At 38.0% G+C, this 19,745-nt stretch overlaps 4 protein-coding genes across 4 annotated transcripts; 2 read left to right on the top strand and 2 right to left on the bottom strand.

Moving 5' to 3' along the window:
- The first annotated feature begins 264 nt into the window (after positions 1 to 264).
- Positions 265 to 3,591, top strand: LOC135947042 (tRNA (adenine(37)-N6)-methyltransferase). Its single transcript, XM_065495597.1, has 5 exons — positions 265 to 423; positions 528 to 869; positions 927 to 1,084; positions 1,730 to 2,144; positions 2,554 to 3,591. Exons 1-5 carry the CDS (start codon positions 314 to 316, stop codon positions 2,846 to 2,848), a joined length of 1,320 nt encoding a protein of 439 aa, XP_065351669.1. The 5' UTR covers positions 265 to 313; the 3' UTR covers positions 2,849 to 3,591.
- cin (Molybdenum cofactor synthesis protein cinnamon) lies at positions 3,527 to 7,023 on the bottom strand. The gene is made up of 4 exons (XM_065495595.1): positions 6,875 to 7,023; positions 5,467 to 5,965; positions 4,756 to 5,169; positions 3,527 to 4,554 (listed from the first exon to the last, which is right to left on the bottom strand). Exons 2-4 carry the CDS (start codon positions 5,959 to 5,961, stop codon positions 3,622 to 3,624), a joined length of 1,842 nt encoding a protein of 613 aa, XP_065351667.1. The 5' UTR covers positions 5,962 to 5,965; positions 6,875 to 7,023; the 3' UTR covers positions 3,527 to 3,621.
- Positions 7,024 to 7,089: 66 nt separating this feature from the next.
- Lamtor4 (Late endosomal/lysosomal adaptor, MAPK and MTOR activator 4) lies at positions 7,090 to 7,763 on the top strand. Its single transcript, XM_065495602.1, has 3 exons — positions 7,090 to 7,291; positions 7,351 to 7,468; positions 7,524 to 7,763. The coding sequence occupies exons 1-3, from the start codon at positions 7,220 to 7,222 to the stop codon at positions 7,637 to 7,639; spliced, it is 306 nt and encodes a 101-aa protein (XP_065351674.1). The 5' UTR covers positions 7,090 to 7,219; the 3' UTR covers positions 7,640 to 7,763.
- LOC135947041 (uncharacterized) lies at positions 7,757 to 17,869 on the bottom strand. The gene is made up of 12 exons (XM_065495596.1): positions 17,742 to 17,869; positions 11,211 to 11,300; positions 10,995 to 11,150; positions 10,741 to 10,929; positions 10,472 to 10,591; positions 10,171 to 10,415; positions 9,980 to 10,115; positions 9,648 to 9,773; positions 9,192 to 9,321; positions 9,009 to 9,132; positions 8,763 to 8,959; positions 7,757 to 8,559 (listed from the first exon to the last, which is right to left on the bottom strand). Exons 2-12 carry the CDS (start codon positions 11,224 to 11,226, stop codon positions 8,256 to 8,258), a joined length of 1,743 nt encoding a protein of 580 aa, XP_065351668.1. The 5' UTR covers positions 11,227 to 11,300; positions 17,742 to 17,869; the 3' UTR covers positions 7,757 to 8,255.
- Between the last annotated feature and the right edge of the window lie 1,876 nt (positions 17,870 to 19,745).

Genomic DNA, 19,745 nt, shown 5'->3' with positions numbered 1-19,745 from the left:
GGGAATCAGGGGAATGAAATTTTCTATGAGCACTCATGAACCGGATGTAATGCCATCTTGGATTTTGCGTTGTTTTCGAAAATAGCTAAGAATGTCAGGAGGTTTAAATCTACCGCTCTTTAAGGAGTCAAACATGGCGAACTGTTTTCTCTTCTTGTATTTAAGTGAGAACATCACGTATTACGTTTGGCTTTAAGTATTAAGTACATACGATAGATGGCACTAGAAGAGAACTTGAGTGGATGAGACCTACATTATTTATCCTCAATGAGTCCCGACCGTCCCGACCAAGTATAAACACAAACAAAACTCGATGGCACAACATTTAGGTGCGGACCCATCTAAATTAGAAAATTTGAAGACAAATAAAAATGTCATGGACCAACAGATCAACGTTGCTAGATGTGAACTGAAAAATTTAAGGTTTGTATTTTTTATTACTTATTAAATTATGTTTTACATATTAACAAAAAAAATCATTTAATTTTACATTAATATAATTTAAAAAACATTTTATTTTAAACTAGGCAGCAAATTCAGTCACTTGGGCATGTGCACAAGAAGGAAATGGAGAAGATCAAAGATATACTGAAAGCTCCAGAGGCCTTTCTTCTGCAGGAACCACCAAATCTCTTAGAAGGGAAGTCAAGATCTGAACCGCAGCAGCCGTCATCGTCTTTGTCACAAACTCCACACACAGTGGACTTTCAAATAATTGGTTATATCTCATCTTGGTTCGCTGAGAAAAAAGGAACTCCGCGTCAACCAGGCATTTGCAAAGAGAGCACAGCCAAGTTGACTTTGAGAAAGGAACTGTTCACCAACCCTGAGCACACCCTTGAAGGCCTTGGAAACTTCTCACATCTATGGTGTGTATTATTAATTTTTTTGGTTCCACGTGAGCTTAAGTTTTTTCATTTTCTCAGGTTAATATTTCATTTTCATAAAAATGAAAAGGGTCACGTCAAAGCCAAGGTGGCTCCTCCGAGGCTGAATGGTGAAAGAGTTGGTGTTTTTGGCACCAGAAGCCCTCACAGGCCATCCCCCATAGGCCTTTCTCTAGTGAAGATTGAAAAAGTCCAAGGTATATGTTTCCTGGCGAGATTGTGGGCACATCACGGCTCCCAAAGGGTTGAATTAAAGATATTTCGAAAGTTCTTAACTTAGATCTAGCAGATTATCTCCTCGGCGTCAGTAAAAATTGGAATTGAATAATATACCGATTGCTCCAGGGCTACCCTGACGCCAGGATTCGATTTATTACCTGTTCTGATGGTATTTTCTGACCTCATGGGTGATCCACAACATGCTCTGCAGGTCAAAATCAGACTCACCAGACTAAAAAATATACCTTTTTTATCCTTTGACACTACATATCTCTAATTAGGTGGAAAATAATCTTCAAATTTTCTATGTATGCTAGAAACACTTCAGGCAACATTTTATTCCATACTAAATAAAAATATTTCGTTTTTTATTAATTAAAAAATTAAAGTAAAAAGTTACTCAAGTTTCAAAAATTCCTAAAAATGCTGGTTAAAATTTAGAAGTGGTAGTCTGTCTAAATGAGCATATTTTGGCAAGGTAAATGATTTAGCATGATTAGAATACGAGTTTTTCTCATTGTGAACGCTAATCTCCATATATTCCAGAAAAAATGCTCAAGAATTCCTCCACGACAAAAAGTTTAATTTTAAAAATAACAAATCTCATAATTTAAATTTTGCAGGTGCCTCAATTTATTTCTCCGGAGTGGACATGGTGGATGGCACTCCAGTGCTGGACATAAAACCGTACATACCACACTATGACAGCCCGTGGTGCATCAACCAAGAGGACGACGAAGACGAATCAACGCTGAACGCAGGCCTTTACCGAGAGGTGGCCACTGGTAGCTCCAGCGAAGACGAAGCCACATTTTCAGCTACCAGTTTTAGTCCAGCCCCCAACACACCAAACAGGTCCATCAGCTGCAGAGAGGAGCCGGACGGGGAGGAAGATTTGCCAGGTGCCGCGGCTGTTCGAAGCAAACCTGTCGCCTGTGCATTAGCACCTCAGTCGCCTTCAAAGAATGAAGCAGTGCAACCCACGGTGAAAGTACCTTCCTGGATTGATCAACCTCCTGTTGTCAGACTGAATGTCAGGTAATTACATCTGTTTTTTAATCAGATATAGTTTCCAGCAATAAAAATTCGATTTTATTGCAATTACCGCCCATTTCTTCATTAAAAAAGTAAATAATACATAAGATTATGTAAAAAGAGTGACACATCATTTCATTCACCTCAAAATATATTTTGGCAATATTATATTGTTTTTGATATCTGTTTCAATTTGGCTAATTTTTAAGTCATTTTTTTTCAGCAAAAAGTGGTGGGAATTGCAAGGGATGATTTTCGCCTTTAAAAATCAATTGAAGGGTTCATAAATAATCAGTTACAATCTTTTCGTAGAGTTTTAGCTTTAAAACCAGCCTGGGGTCTTCAGGTTCTCGACGCTAATAAATGAGAATTAAATCACCAAGCTAATCTCAATTATTATTTATGCTTCCAGATTTAGCGAAAGAGCCGTGATCCAACTTGTAGAAAATTCGCAGGACACCAAGCACATGATTTCCGCAATAAGCAGCGTGTTGCGAGAAGACCCAAGGTCCGTCTACCTGAGAGACCGGTGGGCCAACCACTTCTACTCGTTCCTCATCAAGGATCTCAGCATTAGTTGCAAGTTTGATGACAGAGCCAAGGTGGTCACGGTTTTTCAGGTTAAGCCGTCAAAAAAGTGTGATACTTGTGGAGAAATGGAATGGCAGTGTGCAATCAATGCTAAATGCGAGTCGAAAAAACACTGAAAATATCTCCCAAGAAATAAAAATAATAAAAACAGAAAAATCAAAGCAGCATAATAGTCTTACAAAAGCGCGGAAAATTGACAGACAGCCCAGTTTTTTCTGGATTTAATCTCATTTTGGGACATAAAAATAGGACAAAATTATCCTCATAGAAAAACTCCTTGGGAAATTACCATTCCAAATTGATTTGAGCGTCTTTTGTTCATTTTGAGTAGCCCTGACCCACGAAAGACGCAAAATCGGCGGCAACGGGCCCCACGCCCGCGCGGCTACCTTAATAATCGCACAAATAACAAAAAGAAAGATCCAAAATTGTTTTGCTTTGGAATTTTTCAGAACTAAGAAACTGCCTTTTTGTATTGGTAATTAATTCACTGCATGTGCTGTAATAATTGCTCCAAAAGGCTAGCAAGACCGGTTCCGAGTCTTAAAAGTAAGACTAAATTTACTTTTAAAATCTCACATCGAAATCTAACTTTCGCATAAATCTTTTAAAGAAACGATTCATTTTTATGTCCAGAGATTGAAATTAATATTTAAGTAAACTTGGAAAGATTTTTTCTCTTCTGAGCTTTTGACCCGCACTTTTTCGTTCATTTCACAAGCATTTTAGAAAAAATTAAGTCTGTAAAAAACGGGATGGATAACTGTGTAAACCCTGATTTAAAAACGCACAAATCTTGTAGAAAAATAATTCATTTATTGAACCAGATTACAAAAATAAAATCATTCTAAATTCACTAGCCCTCCTACTTGTGCCAATTTCAACATCACTAGATAAGCAGCGCTTTAACCAGTTCTCCTCTCTGCAGCGTTCCCTTTTCTTTTGTTCCTCCAGGCAGCTCAATCAGAACACTGCCACTCTGCAGGCTGAGCAGTCGGCTGCTCATTTGATTTCCAGTTAAATGGGCCACCGGCACGCTTTTTGTTGGCACCGGTGCCCTCTCGAGGACTGCTCGGCAGTATTCGGGCCTGGAGTCGAGGGTGATGGTTTCTGCGAGTTGGACAGTGATTTCTCTGGAATAACCACTGCTGAAGCCGGCCATGACCCTCAAGGCTGGCAGGGCGAACAGGTGGCAGGTGACAGTAGCGGAGACTGGGTTTCCTGGCAGGGCGAATACCAGTTTCTTCTGGCCTTTGAAGTCGCAGGTGGCGAATGTTGTTGGTTTGCCTGGCTTCATGTTAACTCTACCAAAGTGAATCTTGGCCAGGAATTTGGTGATTAAAATGTGTTTCAGGAAGTCCTTCTCGCCCATGGACACGCCTCCTGAGCTGACCACCACGTCGGCACTGGCGAAACCTTTTTTCAGGGTTTCGGCGATCGCGTCTGGGTCGTCTTTAGCGATTCCCAAATCTTCAACTTGGAATCCTTGCTGGGTTAATAAGGCGATCAGAGTGGGTCGGTTTGAGTCGTAAATGACAAATGGACCAGGCGAGGGAGATGAAATATCTTGAATTTCATTCCCTGTGGAGAGCACGGCAATCTTGGGCCGCTTGTAAGTCAATATTGTCTTCACGCCGGCTGAAGCGAGGGCGCCAACCTGCGCAGGTCCGATTTCGTTTCCCCTCTCAACCACAACCTGTCCGATTGCAAGGTCGCTTCCAACTGGCCTTATATCTTGGCCTTTTTGAGGCGCATCAATGATGTTTATTTTCAGCTCCTCTCTACCGTCAGGCGTGGACAGAAGCAGCTCTGTGTCTTCCACCTAATACAAGTAAATTGTTTTATAGAAAATTTGTCAATAAGGTTTAAAAAATATTTAGCTCATAATTTTTAGTCTGTGCCTTCTTCAATTTTTCTGTCTAGCTTTGTTTTGAGATGAAGGACTGACTTAAAAATATGCTAACTAGCTACATTTTTCTGTCTTAATTCCTAATTTATTTATTATTGAAAATCGAGATTTTACCTGAACAACAGCATCTGCTCCACCACAAACAGCTGCTCCCGTGGTAATTCTTAAACACTCGCCTGGTTGAAACAATTTCATCTGAAGATTGCCTCCTGCAAGCACATCACCAACCACTTGTCGCTCACCAGCCCCATCAGCGCTCAGGACAGCGTAGCCATCCTTGACTGACGCTGCATACGGAGGAATGTTGCAAAGAGAAACGGCATCTTCCGCCGCAATACAGCCCAGCGCTAAATGAATAGGCATCTTGTAAGCTTTTTGGAGAGACTCAACTTCGGTGTAAATTATTTTTAGAGCTGCGTTGACGCTTATCATTGGATACGGGGACTTGCGAGGTCGGTGTGCAACTTTGGTAATATCTCCAACATGTTCAGGCTCGTGACTGCAGCCACAGTGCAGCTTTTGGTGCACCTTAAATTAAACACATTAGAAATCAGAATCGAATTAACAATTATAATATTAATTAAAAAAATTCGCTTACAAGGAAAATAAATTAGTGTATTTTTTGCTGCAATTCAATAGTTTTTGATTGGTTTTTGATAAAAGATGACAATATGTCAAATGAATAGTTCCCCACTATTTATGGTTTGCTGAATCGTTGGAATTTATAAAAGTAAAAATTTAGACTAATTTCTAACGGACATAATTTCTTGAAAAGTGGTCGGCATTTAAAATTGGATTAAATATTAAATAAATGAAGCAATTTACCTTTTCAACATTCTTGATGTCTCCCTTAAGAAGTGCTACTGCATGCGGAATTGCTCTCAAGGCAGTTTCCGCATTTTCTGAGGCGCCTTTAGGACTTCCTGGCAGGTTAACGATCAGGGTTTGTCCCCTGACTCCTGCGACTGATCGAGAGAGCATGGCCATTGGAGTGATGCTGAGGCTGGCTGTCATCATGGCAATCACGATTCCAGGCGCCTCCGAGTCCAGCACGGACTTGGTGGCCTCTGGTGTAACATCACGAGGAGCAAATCCAGTGCCTCCAGTGGTTAAAACCAAATCAAGGTGTAAATCGTCCGACCAATGCTTGAGAACTGCTTCGATTTGACTCTTTTCGTCTGGGATAACTGTCGCCTGTTCGATTGTGTACTGGTGTTTCTTTTGACCTTCCAGCAGCTTGATTAAGGCCGGACCACTTTTGTCTTCAGCTCCCCCAGCAGAACACCGATCACTCACTGTCAGGACTCCACACCGAATCATTTTTCTGCAAAGTACAAATTATCAATTTTTGAGCCTGGTTTTAATTGAATAGAACGTACAAATTATCACCAATTAATTTTTCCTTTGGTTACTAGGAAAAATTAAAAAAAATCGTTTAACGGAATTATGTAGTAAAAACTACTAGAAAATTTCTTTAATTGCCAAAAGGAGAGTCAGCTTTCAGAATCAGTGAGAATCAGGTTCAGTATTCTTCTACTTTACGGTATAAATAATTAAAAAACTTCCTTTGTTTTGGCATAAAGACTCAAGAAAGAAAAACAAAATTTTCTCCGACTGCCAAAATTATCCTTCTATCTAAATTATTATGAAAAAATGTATTTTCAAATCGAGTTGAATTTTTTATCATAATCACGAAAATGAAAAATATTAAAAATTTGAAAGTAATTGCATTTTTAGCAGCAACACTTAATTTTAAAATTTTCATCACTTCCAAATAAGATCGCGTTTATTTAATGAAAGAGGTACATAATATAGCGGCACATTATTTATCAATGTTTGGATAATGCAGGTAAACTTGCAACAACATATGTATTATTTGCCAATTTATTGCCAACAGAATAGATGACGCTACCTCAAATTAAAATCGGCAAAATCGCTGTTTGGATTTAAGGACAAAGAAAAGACGCATTCAAAGCCGTGAAAAAGGTGTGGAATCATAAAACGTTCCAGAGTCGTATTTCGTTCCACAGTCAAAATCGACAAAATTCATACAATTATTCCGTCTTATTTTTTCATTTATTAATACTATGGCTCTACAGTTAAAACTGTTCGTTTTAGCTCCAAAAACATGTTCTGTGTCATGTGGTAATCTGTTGATTTTAGCCGAACAAATAACTGGGTTTAAAAGGAAAGATGTGATTATTAGAAATAAAAATCCCGATTTCATACTCACGTGATATTAATATTTTTGTGTGTTACATTAACATCTCTGTAAGTGTATTATCTGTGTTTAAATCGTTTAAAAAGAAAAAAGTAAGATTATGTAATGACAACAACACGGAAAGGGTTAAAGGGAGCTTGGTCCACGGTCCTCTTGATAGAATCGCCGGGTGGGAGCAGGTGGTGGGAGTAACCAGAGTGACAACGCCTCGTCACATGATTTTTGTTTACCTCCAGTCTCGAGTCGAATCTTCAACATCATTTCTGTGTCTTTGACACTTTCAAAGCTGTGTTAGCAAAAAGAAATCTCAAAACTTTGCTTTTATCTTATTATTTTGCACGTAGAAGAGATAGAAACATGCTGAACCTAGAGAGAATTCCAGACCAAGTAGGCTACTTGGTTTTGACCGAAGACGGAGCAGTCGTAGCTGTGAGTCTATTTATTTTTTGCTTTTTCATCACGTTCCGATAATATTTTCTATTGAACAGTCTGGGGGAGAGCTGGAAAATGACGAACATCTGGCCACCAACATCACCGAGCTGGTCTACACGAGTGAGGTTCTGGAGCAAGGCTCCTCACCCGAAAACAAATTTCAGAAAATAACAGGTTTGCACTATTTGTTCAAAATGTTATTAAAGGTTTTAATTACATCGCTCATCAGTTGTTTATGATGACTACACTCTTGGAATCTGTCTTTCGAACAAACGAATTCACGTGGTGAAACGGAGAACTCCCAATCAGCAGGTGACTGATGCCCCACTGGTTGACATGAACTGAAAGGTGGTGCAAGCTTATCAAGAATTTACATGTGATTGAAAAGTGTTAATCTTACATAACTTAGCTTACAATAATTGAGTTTAAGATAAAATTATTGGAAATAAAAGTACCAACTGATTTCTAATCTCAAATCAATTTTATTTTGCAAAATAAATGAGCTGATATGACATAGAACAGTGAAGGTTTACAAAATCCGTTACTGCGGAAGCATATTTATATCAAATAAATAATAGATTAACATCATTGACTTAACTTTAAATACGCTACAGTGTCAGTCATGCAATCAGGATGATCAACCTATGACTAGGTCCATTTAAAACTTTAATTTTGAACCAAAGTCAAGTTAGTGAATACACAAAAGCTATTTGGATTGATCTCTCTATACAGGTTACACATTCATGTGCGAGATAAAAATTACAGAACATGTGGTATAATCCAACGTACATTAATTTTTGTGCGGTCAAGATTTTGTCTGATGATTATGGCACATTCAACTGTTTCCCTGGGTGCATTCCATCTGTTTTAAATTTAAACTAAAAAAAAAACAATGCTTGTGGACACATTTGATAAATGGAAACACAACAAACCCATAGTTTCCTTTTTGTTACAAAAAAGACTATTCATTATCAACTGGCTCTTCCATTCCTAGAACTATAGCTTTCATGACACTAGCAGCGGCGAGGGCAGAGTACGGCTGCCAGTCGTTTCGTCGGGAGCCATCCCTGTAGTCTGAGATGCCTCTGATGGACATGAAGTTGTCTCTGCAATTTCCTTGCACACTTTGAACTGCGGCGTCCAGCTCAGGGTCGTAAGCAAGAATTTCGTTTTTGGAGGCGAATTGTTGCCTGCATGACTCGTCTTTGACGACATAGCGACCTGAAGCTACGCACCCTAGGTGCAAGCGTGGGCAACCTTCCAACCTGAAATTTTTGAAACGGAAATAATATTGTTCTGAGGCAAGATAGATTATTTTATTAATGAAAATCAAATTTTGCAATTTTGGAGATTTCAAAATGGATTTTAAAATACAGTTTTTGCTCAACTTAGCTGAAATTTGGTTTGAAGCCACTGTTCAATCTATTTGTGGACCAATAAATTTATTGATTTAATAATCTCTCCTCACCTTGGATTAGCTCCTTCCGATGGAACTGGGTGTGCAACCTCAATAACTTCACGCGGGCCAATGTTCATGTACAATTTGTCTGTTTCTTCTGATGGTCTTGTGAAGTCGATAGAACTCTCAGATTCATTGTTTCTTCCCAAGTGCACCTGGGCTGCAAGCAAATGCTTCAGCCACGCTGGCTCCTCACCCGCGTCAGCCTGGAGAAGTAAATTTTATTAAAATTCAATGAAATTACTTAGAAATTACCTCATCTTTCACTTTCTGCGCTAACGACTGCAGTTCCAAACTCTTGGGACACCACTTCTTCGTCTCAAACTGACAGTTTCCTTCTTGGTCCTGGTTCAGCGAGTCACAGTAGCAATACACATAGCTGAAAAATTAAATTAAATTTAGTTAACATTTCTTTTTTAATGTAGCGAGTGAAGATACCCTTTTGGAGGATTTCCAGGGTGGGAAACAACCACATCTCCCAAACGAACGTGTTTTGACTCATCAGTGTAGTGCGGAACTCCACCTCCAACACCGATCAGGAATACATATTCAACTTGCTGGAATGTGCCTACAAAAGAGTAAAAATATTATATAATAGTCTTTATAAACGGTCTATGCGTTTAAATCTGATGAAAATCCACTGTGGAATTTTTAAGGAATTTTTATCACGGTTTAATTTACAGTGATATTTTATGGCCCATGTATAAATTTTCCATAAAAAACACTAGTTTGTGTCACATGCGAAAAATAGGTTTTATTGCTATTTTGAGTCCTATTGAAAAACAGACCAAACTATTCCTGTCTTTCGTTCAAATAATCCCCATCTATTCTCGACTCGGAAATATTCACAGCCCTAAATGATTTTAAAGTATGATGATGTTATTAAAATCATACCAAGAAGTCTGGTGGTTGTATTTCCAGCTGCAGTCATGGCCTCTCTAGTGTGTCCTGAGGTTGGCAGTTTAGTTGTAACAACTCGATGGCATCCTAGAGTTCCAAGGGTGTAGACATTTGACTCCCCTAAATAAATTAAAGACTTCATTAGAATTCCTTCCAGGATTCAGAAAAACTGGCGCAAATTAAAAAAATGCAACGTGAAGAGTTGCACCGTAGTAAAAATCGGGATTTATTCCGCCAGCAGGGGAATTTTCCTATAGAGAAATTGAAATTGAGCGAAAACCATTTAACTTTTTGAGAATATCAGCACTGTGTCAACAGTCACGTACCTACAGTGGTGAATCTGACATAGGTTTCTGTATCGGACAGCATTGAATCAACAGCCAACTTCTCACAGTAGAGGGAAGTAACGACGGCAATAGTCGGTTGCTTTGAAGCGACTACCTTGGGCATGGCTTTCACCACCTAAGAAAGATTAATTAAATTATTTCCAAATTTTACATCAAACAAGTTTTTTTACCTGAACAACATCAGTCTGAGAGTGGGAGGCTCTTGTAAAGTGACCTGGTTGGTCAGCCAAGGCGTGCACCAAACCTCTGGTTTGAAGGTCAGCAAACATTTCAGACAGCTGGTCTTCATCCCAAAATCTTTCCTTGGCCAGATCTGTCAGGGTAACAGGATTGGGGTAGGCAGCTTCAATCACTTGCATCAGTCGCTCTTCCGTCAGCTCCACTCGTTTGCCCGTAGCGCCTTCGTCAGCCGACTCTGCAATAAAATTATTAGAATTCGCGTTTATGGACGGGTGAATATATTTTTATTACCGGGTCTTTCTGGAACTTCCTCTGTCTCGCCCAGCTGCCTCAGCTCAATTTCAATTTTGTCAAGGCCCTTGTAGCCATTCTGCATCAGTTTCATTATTTTCTTAATAAAGCCGACATAATCTGGAATGAATAAAAATATTTATTTAATTTTTATTTGGTTCCTTACAATTAAAAAATTGCAAAAACAAATTAAAAATAATAATAATAACTTCAACATTTCATTTTTTAAAGGCACAATTATAGAATTTTCATTTAAATGTGTGTTATACCTCTGGGGAAATCGTTTGGACTGACGAGATGTTTGAAAAAGTCCTGGGCAAGCGTCGCCTGCTGCTCCTCGGCACAGCTGCACCAAAATCGTAGAGTCCTGCTTTCTTTGACATGCTTGCCGGTTTGCGCTGAAACGAGGAACACTCGAAACTCAAGTGCCAGTTGAGCTGGCGTCAGTTCAGTAGCTCCTGCAACACATGATTAAAAAGTATTATTTTTAATTACAAGCTGTTTGAAAACAGCAATTACTTGCCTCCTTCGCGCTTGTTAATCACAAGTCCGTGGTGGGCGCCGCCTGCGACGTGCGTGTCGCCAGCGGCGCCGTTCTCCACGATCACCCTTTTCTGCCGCTCCACAAGCAGAGAAGTGCAGCCAGGGGCCTTTTTCAAAGGTGTCATGACGATTTGTTCTGGGAAATGGGAATTTTATGTAAAAAATAAACAACTAAGGAGATGAAGAGGAAAAATACCTTCTAGAGTTCCCATTTTGATGACGAGAGTATATGGATCAGGTACAAAAATGTGAAAATAGTCACTTGGTGATTGAGATTTTACTTCATCTGAAACATATATGGGGCAAAATAAGAAAATTGTTAATTTAGGACTGATGAAATTGAATTTAAATTGTTCATAATAATTGATTCACAGTCAATAGGTTTCAAAAATGTATATGTAAATTTCTATTAAACGTTTAAGAGGTCCTATTTTTTTTAAAGTCATGCAGTTTGTACCAATTTTTTCGTGTCGTTCCACACGACACATGTATGATGTATGAAACAAATGTGCAAATTGCGTAAAGCTCAACAAAACCTTTTTTTGTCAATGCGCAGTTAGTTAATTTTCCACAAGGTTTGCACAACAATTCAAACGTAATCTTGCAGTCATGGTTTAAAGCAAAAAAATTTAACAAATTATCGATTATCGATTTTGCACACGTCCCCTATTAATTTCACGTAATTGGAGCGATTTCCCCCGTCCCTATTCTACCGGAGCAAAGCACAAAAAGTGCTAGAGTTTGCTCGGATCAACCCTATCCAATTAATCAGTCCGTAATTAGCTGTGACACACGCTAATTTTACTGCCGGAAAAGAGCAATGAATCTTTGTTTGTGAAATAGGAGGAGCGCACCAGCTTAAGCTAACCCTTGTGCACATGCAAGTCGCCCTTTGAAGTGAGATGAGGGCGAAAACGGAATATTATTTCTGGCACACATCACAGTCGTGCTGGCCGCACGCTGACGGAAGTGACTGCGGGCAGGCGGAAGAGACAAAAGCATGCACGCTGTGTGGGTGAGGTATGAGTGTGCAATCAGAGGTGCAGGTCAGTGACTCTGGCAGGTTATTTTTACGCGTTCTCAATCACCGCACTGTGAATAAGGCACTTACGAGATAAAATTGTGGCATAATCTAAATGCACCAAAGGTCGAAAAGGAATGTTTCTTGAATTTGGCAGTGTATTTCTTGACTATAAATTAGGTTTAAATAAAAGTTCAATCTTGTTTCTGGACCAACAGACAATCAGAATTGTTCTGGAAATGATAATTTCTGTAACAATTTACTTAACTTGTTTATAGCATCCAGTTTTTACCTCTTTTTAACCTAAAAGACGGCTATTGGCCATGAAAAAAAAAACGAAATTTAGACTTGATTTAAGTTGATCTTTTGATATTTTCACGTAATTTTGCCTGCTATTTCTAAAATAAATTTAATATTATGAAGAATTTTATGAACATAATACATAGTACGAAAATATCTCGAGTTTTAGCTGTAAGGACTTATTGCTTTTAAAGATGGATAGTTTGCATTATAATGGCTAACTGAGAAAGAAATATATATTCATAGAAAGTAAGAAAATCAATATTCTGGTAGGGAATTATGATTAATTTTACCAGGAAGCCGGAAATTTTTTAATTTATTTGTTTTGAAGTTTTTACATCTTCACAGTAACTACAATCTATTCCAAACTCTTCAAGTGGAAAATTTCAGCCAACTTTCAACGCATTCAATAAGATCGTTTGCCGCTTTTTAATCTCAATGGGAGAGAGGAAGAAGCGTAGTAATGGAAAACAATAAAATTTGAAATCAGCCAAAGTGAAATGACCATACATCACGCTCTATTAATATCGACGTCGGATGGACGTGACGTGTATATATATGCGGTGCGGTTATAATACATCGCCTTGGCGTCCAATAAAGGAGATTGCTTTGATAAATATATACACAGTGTAAATAAAAGGGCTGTGAGAACCAATCGATAAGGCTGCTGAACTAATCAAGCCGAGCCTGCCAAGCATTGTTTGCAAAGTGCACCACTTCGTCAGATTATATACGCGAGGAGCAACCCATTAATGCTATTAATTTTTTTACCTCCATCGTTCACAACAGCGAGAACTGATGAAATGTATTTTTAGATCATTTCCTTCATTCAAATTCGCTATTGAAGATTATTTTCTCAAAAATACTAGATTCAATAAAAACATAATACTCAGGTAGTATGTCCGTTTTTCAAAGACAACGGATACTTTAAGAAATCTTTGCTAAAATTCACGGCAAATAACCGAAGGGATAAAATATTTGAGATTGAATTTGTCTGAGCGATGCCTATAGTAAGTAAATGAAACTATTAATTTAGGTAGTTAAAATGTGCAACATAAAAAATCTTAAACCAGATAATATGAGCTCTAAAATTCAATTCATAACTATCCAAAAACGCACTTTCTCGACGTAAAATTGATTTAAATAAAAAAACCTCTACGAAATTAAATCATACGTCAGTTATAATTGTTCTGGAGCATTTTTTTGGTAATTTTTCTTTTTATTGAATTTTCGAGCTACTCATAAAAACACAAAGGATGCTAAATTTTAATTTATTTATGTTACTAATTTTTTAATTCTTTTAAGCAAAATCCCTGGACACTCTTTTTGTCTAACCCTGTTTTCTCAAGACGCAATATATCAGAAGCATTTCATTCCTCGAATAGAAATCAAATAGGTGTATCACTAAAAAGATAATTTGATCGAATAACCATTACTAGGGCTGGTGCCATGAATAAAATTTGATTAGTAGAGCTAATATCCTGTGATTCTACTGAGTAAAATCTAGACACCGCCCTGAAATAAATGGCACACTCCTTGGATTTAATGCGGATATTGACGTGTACATAGAAAAATTAACTAGAGTCGCACGCAGCAGCACACGTCGGACGTCGGCGCCTCTGCGTGCAGCTCGGATATGAAAGGCTTCCCGTCTTTTAACTCACGCCTCTCGCGAATCGAACATGATGTGTCTTAAGCTGAACTACGTGCCCATCAAAAATTGAAACGTGCAGAGAATTTAAAATAATTTATGAACTTGTCCGAAGATAGGCGTCACGAACACTGCATTGCAATTTTCATGTTAGCAATTGTTCTCTCCAATAATTTACTGCAGTGTTTTGAAAAGAACAAAGACTGAAGATTTCGAAACGTTCTGTTGCAGCGATACAACTAACCAAGCAACGAAGCAACCGCATTTCAAAGTGCAATCATTGGTTAAAGGGGAAAACGAGCACATGTATTGAGCGAAAATAACTCAATGAAACTGTACACCTAGCCAGCGCGTACTGCGTATTGATTACACCGCTGATTGTGAGAGAAGAGTCAGTCGAAAGTGCATTCATTTGAGAGCGTTTTCAGGAAAGGATTTATCATTCCAGAATAATCTTGATCTAAATTGCCTTGTTCTTGAATGAAAATTTTGGATTTTTCGAAGCACACGTCGTGAGTAGTAGAGCCAAAACTTCATTCAAACGGGTGAAATCGTGATAATCAATTTCAAATTCACCTTCACATAGCTTTCAAACTCATAAACAGATTTAAGAAATATTTTTAAAATAGAAATTGGAGAAATTGAAATAATAAAAAGATATTTGATAAACTTTAGGTTTGGAAAACTTTCCTTTATCATCCTATTTCTGAAAAATATTTGTTGTCTTGCTGGAAAAAGCAGGAATTCTAGTTTTCAGATTGTGTGAACTATCTTGGAATGCGCTCTAATTCCTATTTATCCGCCTCAAATTAAAAAAACAAGCCGCGAGTGAAATGATAATTGCTATGCAATCATGTGTGCAGCCTTTATGCTGATTGCGAGCAAAGCCTGCTGCTAAGTGTCAAAAGTAGCGTAAACACAATTTGCCGAGGGTAACACATCAGTTTTGAAAATAACAGGGCCCGTTACAGTCACGTCTGCAGCGGCTGTTGAGTCAGTTTACACACGGGGAAATCGACGTCATTGAATAGGCCTACGTCATCAGATAAGGAATCATCGCCGCGTTTGCAGAGGCTGTTTGTTAGTCATGTTATTGAAAGGCGAGAGCAGGTGAAGTTCGCGACGCAGCATAATATGAACATACCGAGCATCGTGCACACGTGTTGCACAGTTAAAAATAAGCATTTGCGTTGAATTTAATTCGAGAATGCAGAGATCAAGTTCCTTTACGGGTCTCAGATGATCAGACATCAGACCATCTAATGAGTATCTAATTAAAGCATTTTGACGCATTTAGAAAATTATTCCTGCAAAACCAGTAACCAGTAATCAATAATATATAATAAGGATTTTATATGAAGTCAGAGGGTCAAATTTTACGGATTCTACGCTACATTTTTTTATTATTTTCTTGAGGAACCACAGCCTCATTTAAACATTCAACTGAATCACACTCTCTTTCAGTGGTCGCTGTTCACAATCCGGAGAACAATTTTTTGTACATATAAAAATTGCAAAATTCCCCAATAAATCAATCATTTTTCCACATGGGAATCGATTATTTATCGTTTTAAGAGAAAAAAGAAACACGCGAATTTTACCGAAGACACTATAGGCAACATATTATAAATAAAATGTTAAACGCTTAGAAACCAATTATTCTTCTAGAAATAAACTAAAATTGCGTATTTCTTATAGATTCGTGTGTCGTGTATATTTTAATTTAAAACTAAAGGAATTTAGTAGTTTATTTCTGCTACAAAGTACGGTTGTCTGACAGTTAGAGCGCAGAAAAGAATGAAAAGTATGCAACTTATTATTCCACGGGAATGCAAGCGCGCTACACATCATAAGAATTGAAAAACGTGCGGAATAAAGTAGGGTACGATCTTCCAGATGAGCAGCTTGAATTGAGAGGCGCACGGGAGCTAAAAATAAGAAAAGCAGCCGCGGAATAAAGTTTTTTTCCCTCCCACTGGAGCGCTAGAAGGACTTATTTCGCGGACGCACTTATAGAAAACGCAGCAGCACCCCTCCTAAATAAGCTCTGTTTACGTCTGCTGCTGAATAATATCCGCTCACATGCGTCTTACTTGAGAGCGCAGCTGAATTGTGTCTCTCAGGAAACGTTCAATTTGGCCCTGGCACGGTCAACAAAATGCTCTCGAAAGTAGTTGAGGCTGAGATTATAATTTGACCAGAGCCACACGGACGCGGCCGCACGAGCAAAGGGGCTGCACAATATTAATCTGATACACCAGCATAAATTCAAATGAGAAAATGACACTTGATCTGCGTGCGCAGTGTTAAGTATCTTACTCTGAAGGTGAGTCGAGTTCACACTGCGCACTTTGTACTAACATTTCGACTAAAGTGGTTCTTCACAGGCCAGCTACAGCAATAAAAGAAAATTTAACATTTTCAGCTCCAGAATTTTCTATTGTTTTTTTGTTAGCAAAAAAATGTGCATAGTCCAATCAGGAGTGAGTTATAGTTGAATATCAGAATTTACCAAATTTCTCGAAATATTTGACAATTGTTCGATGATTTTTGACTTGATATCAAGTCCTCTCGTCGCAATCTATCAAACACAGTAAGATTTTTGAAGTAAGCTAAGATTTAAATGGTGTTTCACAAATTTTCAGTTCAGACCCACTTTAAGTTTCGTGGAACTAAATATCGTGCGTCACTTCTTTGCAGACTTATCATTGAGGGGTCTGCCACTATCGCAATTAATGAGGTGGGACAGCCAGTGCTTGTGCTGGTGATAACATCGCCGCATTTGAGAGGAACAAATAACATTCATTACTGTATTGAGGAGAACAAAATTCCAGACATTAAAAAACCAATGTACTGCTTGAAGGAAATTATTGCAATTTTTATAAAGCTGTAGAATGTTTTCCATCTACAATCTCAAATTTTGGCTTTTTGTTTAGAAAAATAAAAATATCTGTTTCTTGCGATAGAAATTGGTATTAAAATTGACTGCTGTATAATAAACGATAAAATATACCAATAGTTAAAAATTTAGTCCTGTTTGTGAATAAATTAAATTTTAATTGTAAATATGAAAGCGTTCAGTAGTTGTTGTTGCCGATTTATTCTAGGAAAAGTGAATAATTAACCAACAAATTCTGAAGCTCTTATTTAACTAATTACCAATAACAAAATCAACTTGGAGTTGATTACTACGATCCTTATGAGCTCATTGTGTTGACAGAGGTATTTCAAAAATTTGAATAATACCATAAATGAAGGAAACACTCGACAGAATTGCTCTACAAACGGATCTTTCGTTGCTTCTGACGGTAATGAACAAAAAATTATCAAAAAGAAAATAAAAAATTAAATTCAACTAATTAATTTAAATTATGAAAACTAACTACTTAAACTATTAAAATATACAAATATTTGCCAGCAACAAATAGAGAGCCGAAATTTTTCTGGCAAAAAAAATTGAAAATCATATCAAAGCTCGAAATAATGCTTCACGTTCGGACATCAGCTGACTGACCTCAAAGAAAAATATCCATTTATTTAATGCATCTCTACCAAATCCACGCGACCCGTCTACTCACGATTTGCAATTTTTTACCGAATGTGATGGAAATTGGGGGCACGATTCGAGAAGCAAGTGTCAAACGAGTCGGTAATGAGTCCCAATTTTGCGCTCGCAGCACGACAAAAAGCACCGTAATTCCGTGAAAGAGCCAATAATAATTGGCGGTCGAGGAAAACGAAGGGACCATACTCACACGTGCTTCGCCGGCACCGTCCGCCGCTCGACTCACTCGGCTGTCTGCCTTGCCAGCGTATTTGATATTATTTTGCTCGGTGTTGCAGCCGCAGCCGCGCCTCTCCCACTCTATCGATCTGGACAGCAGTTCGGTGTGTGCGTAGAGCGCGTACAGAAAATAGCTACACACCGCATGGACAACCCTTGGAAAGTTGGGGACGAAGAAAGAAAGCGGGCAGGCAGGCACTGAGTCATCGCCGCCGGAAAATTGGATACCCCCGGAAAAGGGGGGATGAAAGTAATTCAATATGTTTATTGCCGCACTTGCTAACAGCTAGCGAAGCCAATCAAAACGAAAATTCACTTGCTTGTCTAATGGCAGATTGCGTGCGTTGTGCCATTGCCGGCGACAATTTGTCGTTTGCTGTTATTTTTTGACTAGAGAAACGCGAACTCAATTTTCAAGACACAGTGTGCGTGAGGTTGGTGGCAAAAGTTTTTGTAAAGTATTTTCTGCTTTTATTGGTACCATAACAATAAGAGTTTTAGGTCAGAATTTCCATTTTTTTAAACATAAAATTTTTAGCTGGTTTACTTTGAAATTTGAGGGAGCCTGCTTCCATAAGTTTAAAAATGAGGAAAATAAAGTTGGTTGTGTAAATTTTCTAACAGAACCAATTGCCCATTTGTTATTCATCTCTTTGCACGATGCATATTTAGAAAATGTTCACCTCCTACAAATGATTTTATCTCTATTTTTTATATCAGTCTAGGAGCATCATTCCATAATTCTATTTAGCTTTAATTTTACATGCTACAATGAGTCATAATGTTTATTCTAAAATATCTCATCCATTTAATTTGACTACCAACATGAAAATGTAAATTAAATAAAAAAAATCAACAGCTACATAAATAAACAAATTACAAATCAATGAAGATTTAAATTAAGTTAGAGGAATTCACTGGCCTTTCTCCGATATTCAGTGCAGTCATGCATAATGATGGCATCACTATTTGAAACAAGAGAAGCTCATTCGTCTCGGCTGCAACTGGAGCGATCAATGCACCAAGAGAGCCGTCTGAAAATGCGACCTCAAGACATCGATTGAGTTTCAATCAATTATTGGCAGCTCCAAGATCCAAGATGCGCGACTTTGAGCAGGAGGCGTTGCAATAAAATTTCAATCCATTTTGTATGATTTTTTTGCTTAGACGCATGGTACGTCGAAAGGATTGCTTCAATTTTTAATTACTCTAATAGCGCTGAAATGGGCGGCGGCCACTAAAAATAAGTGACCAATATCGCTAGAGTGGCAATTAGTGCAGCGTTTTAGTGCGAGCTAAAAGGGAGAGAACAAGCAGTGCAACAACGTCGTGAATTTTATCAACAACACACCGCTCCATATGGTTCCCAAGAGCGCTCTAAAATAAACTGTTGCAAAACACACATGACAAAATGTTTAGTTAAAGACGTGGAAATTTTCAGGGCCACAATGATTAAAATTTTGCTGTAGCAAGAGGTCCGTTGAATTTAGAAAAATATTTATTATCAAATCAGGACCGAGAAAAAGAAAATTTTAATGGATTTTTCAATAAGATTACTCTTTTTCGATTCAGCTGTGCAAAAATTATGAGTTAAATTTTACTCTTTACGAAAATTTTCACGAATTTCAAAAAGGCGACGGTGCTCGCCGCATGATTAGCACGAAAACTTTTAATTTTAATTTTAAGAAAACATTTTGGATAAATTCCATTCCAGTGCCGCTTAATATCTATGCAGCATTAAATTTGCAATAACATAGCATCAAGGACTTTAATCGATTTGCATGTTCTTCAACAACTCCCATTGCGCGTATTTGCTCAATCTCAGACAACGGCAATCAGAGTGCAATCATCAGCATGCAAATTTCAAATTAGCATGGCGCCATTCCGCAGACAAACGATTCTTTATAGTTTTCAATACCACTGAATTATAAACAGAGGCACATGTGGGGGCGGAAAAGCGTCTAAAAAAGTTAAT

The sequence above is a fragment of the Cloeon dipterum genome, chromosome X, assembly GCF_949628265.1.
Source record: "Cloeon dipterum chromosome X, ieCloDipt1.1, whole genome shotgun sequence".
Taxonomy (NCBI): domain Eukaryota; kingdom Metazoa; phylum Arthropoda; class Insecta; order Ephemeroptera; family Baetidae; genus Cloeon; species Cloeon dipterum.
Note: the sequence above shows the minus strand (reverse complement) of the source record. Positions and strands in the feature narration are given on the sequence as shown.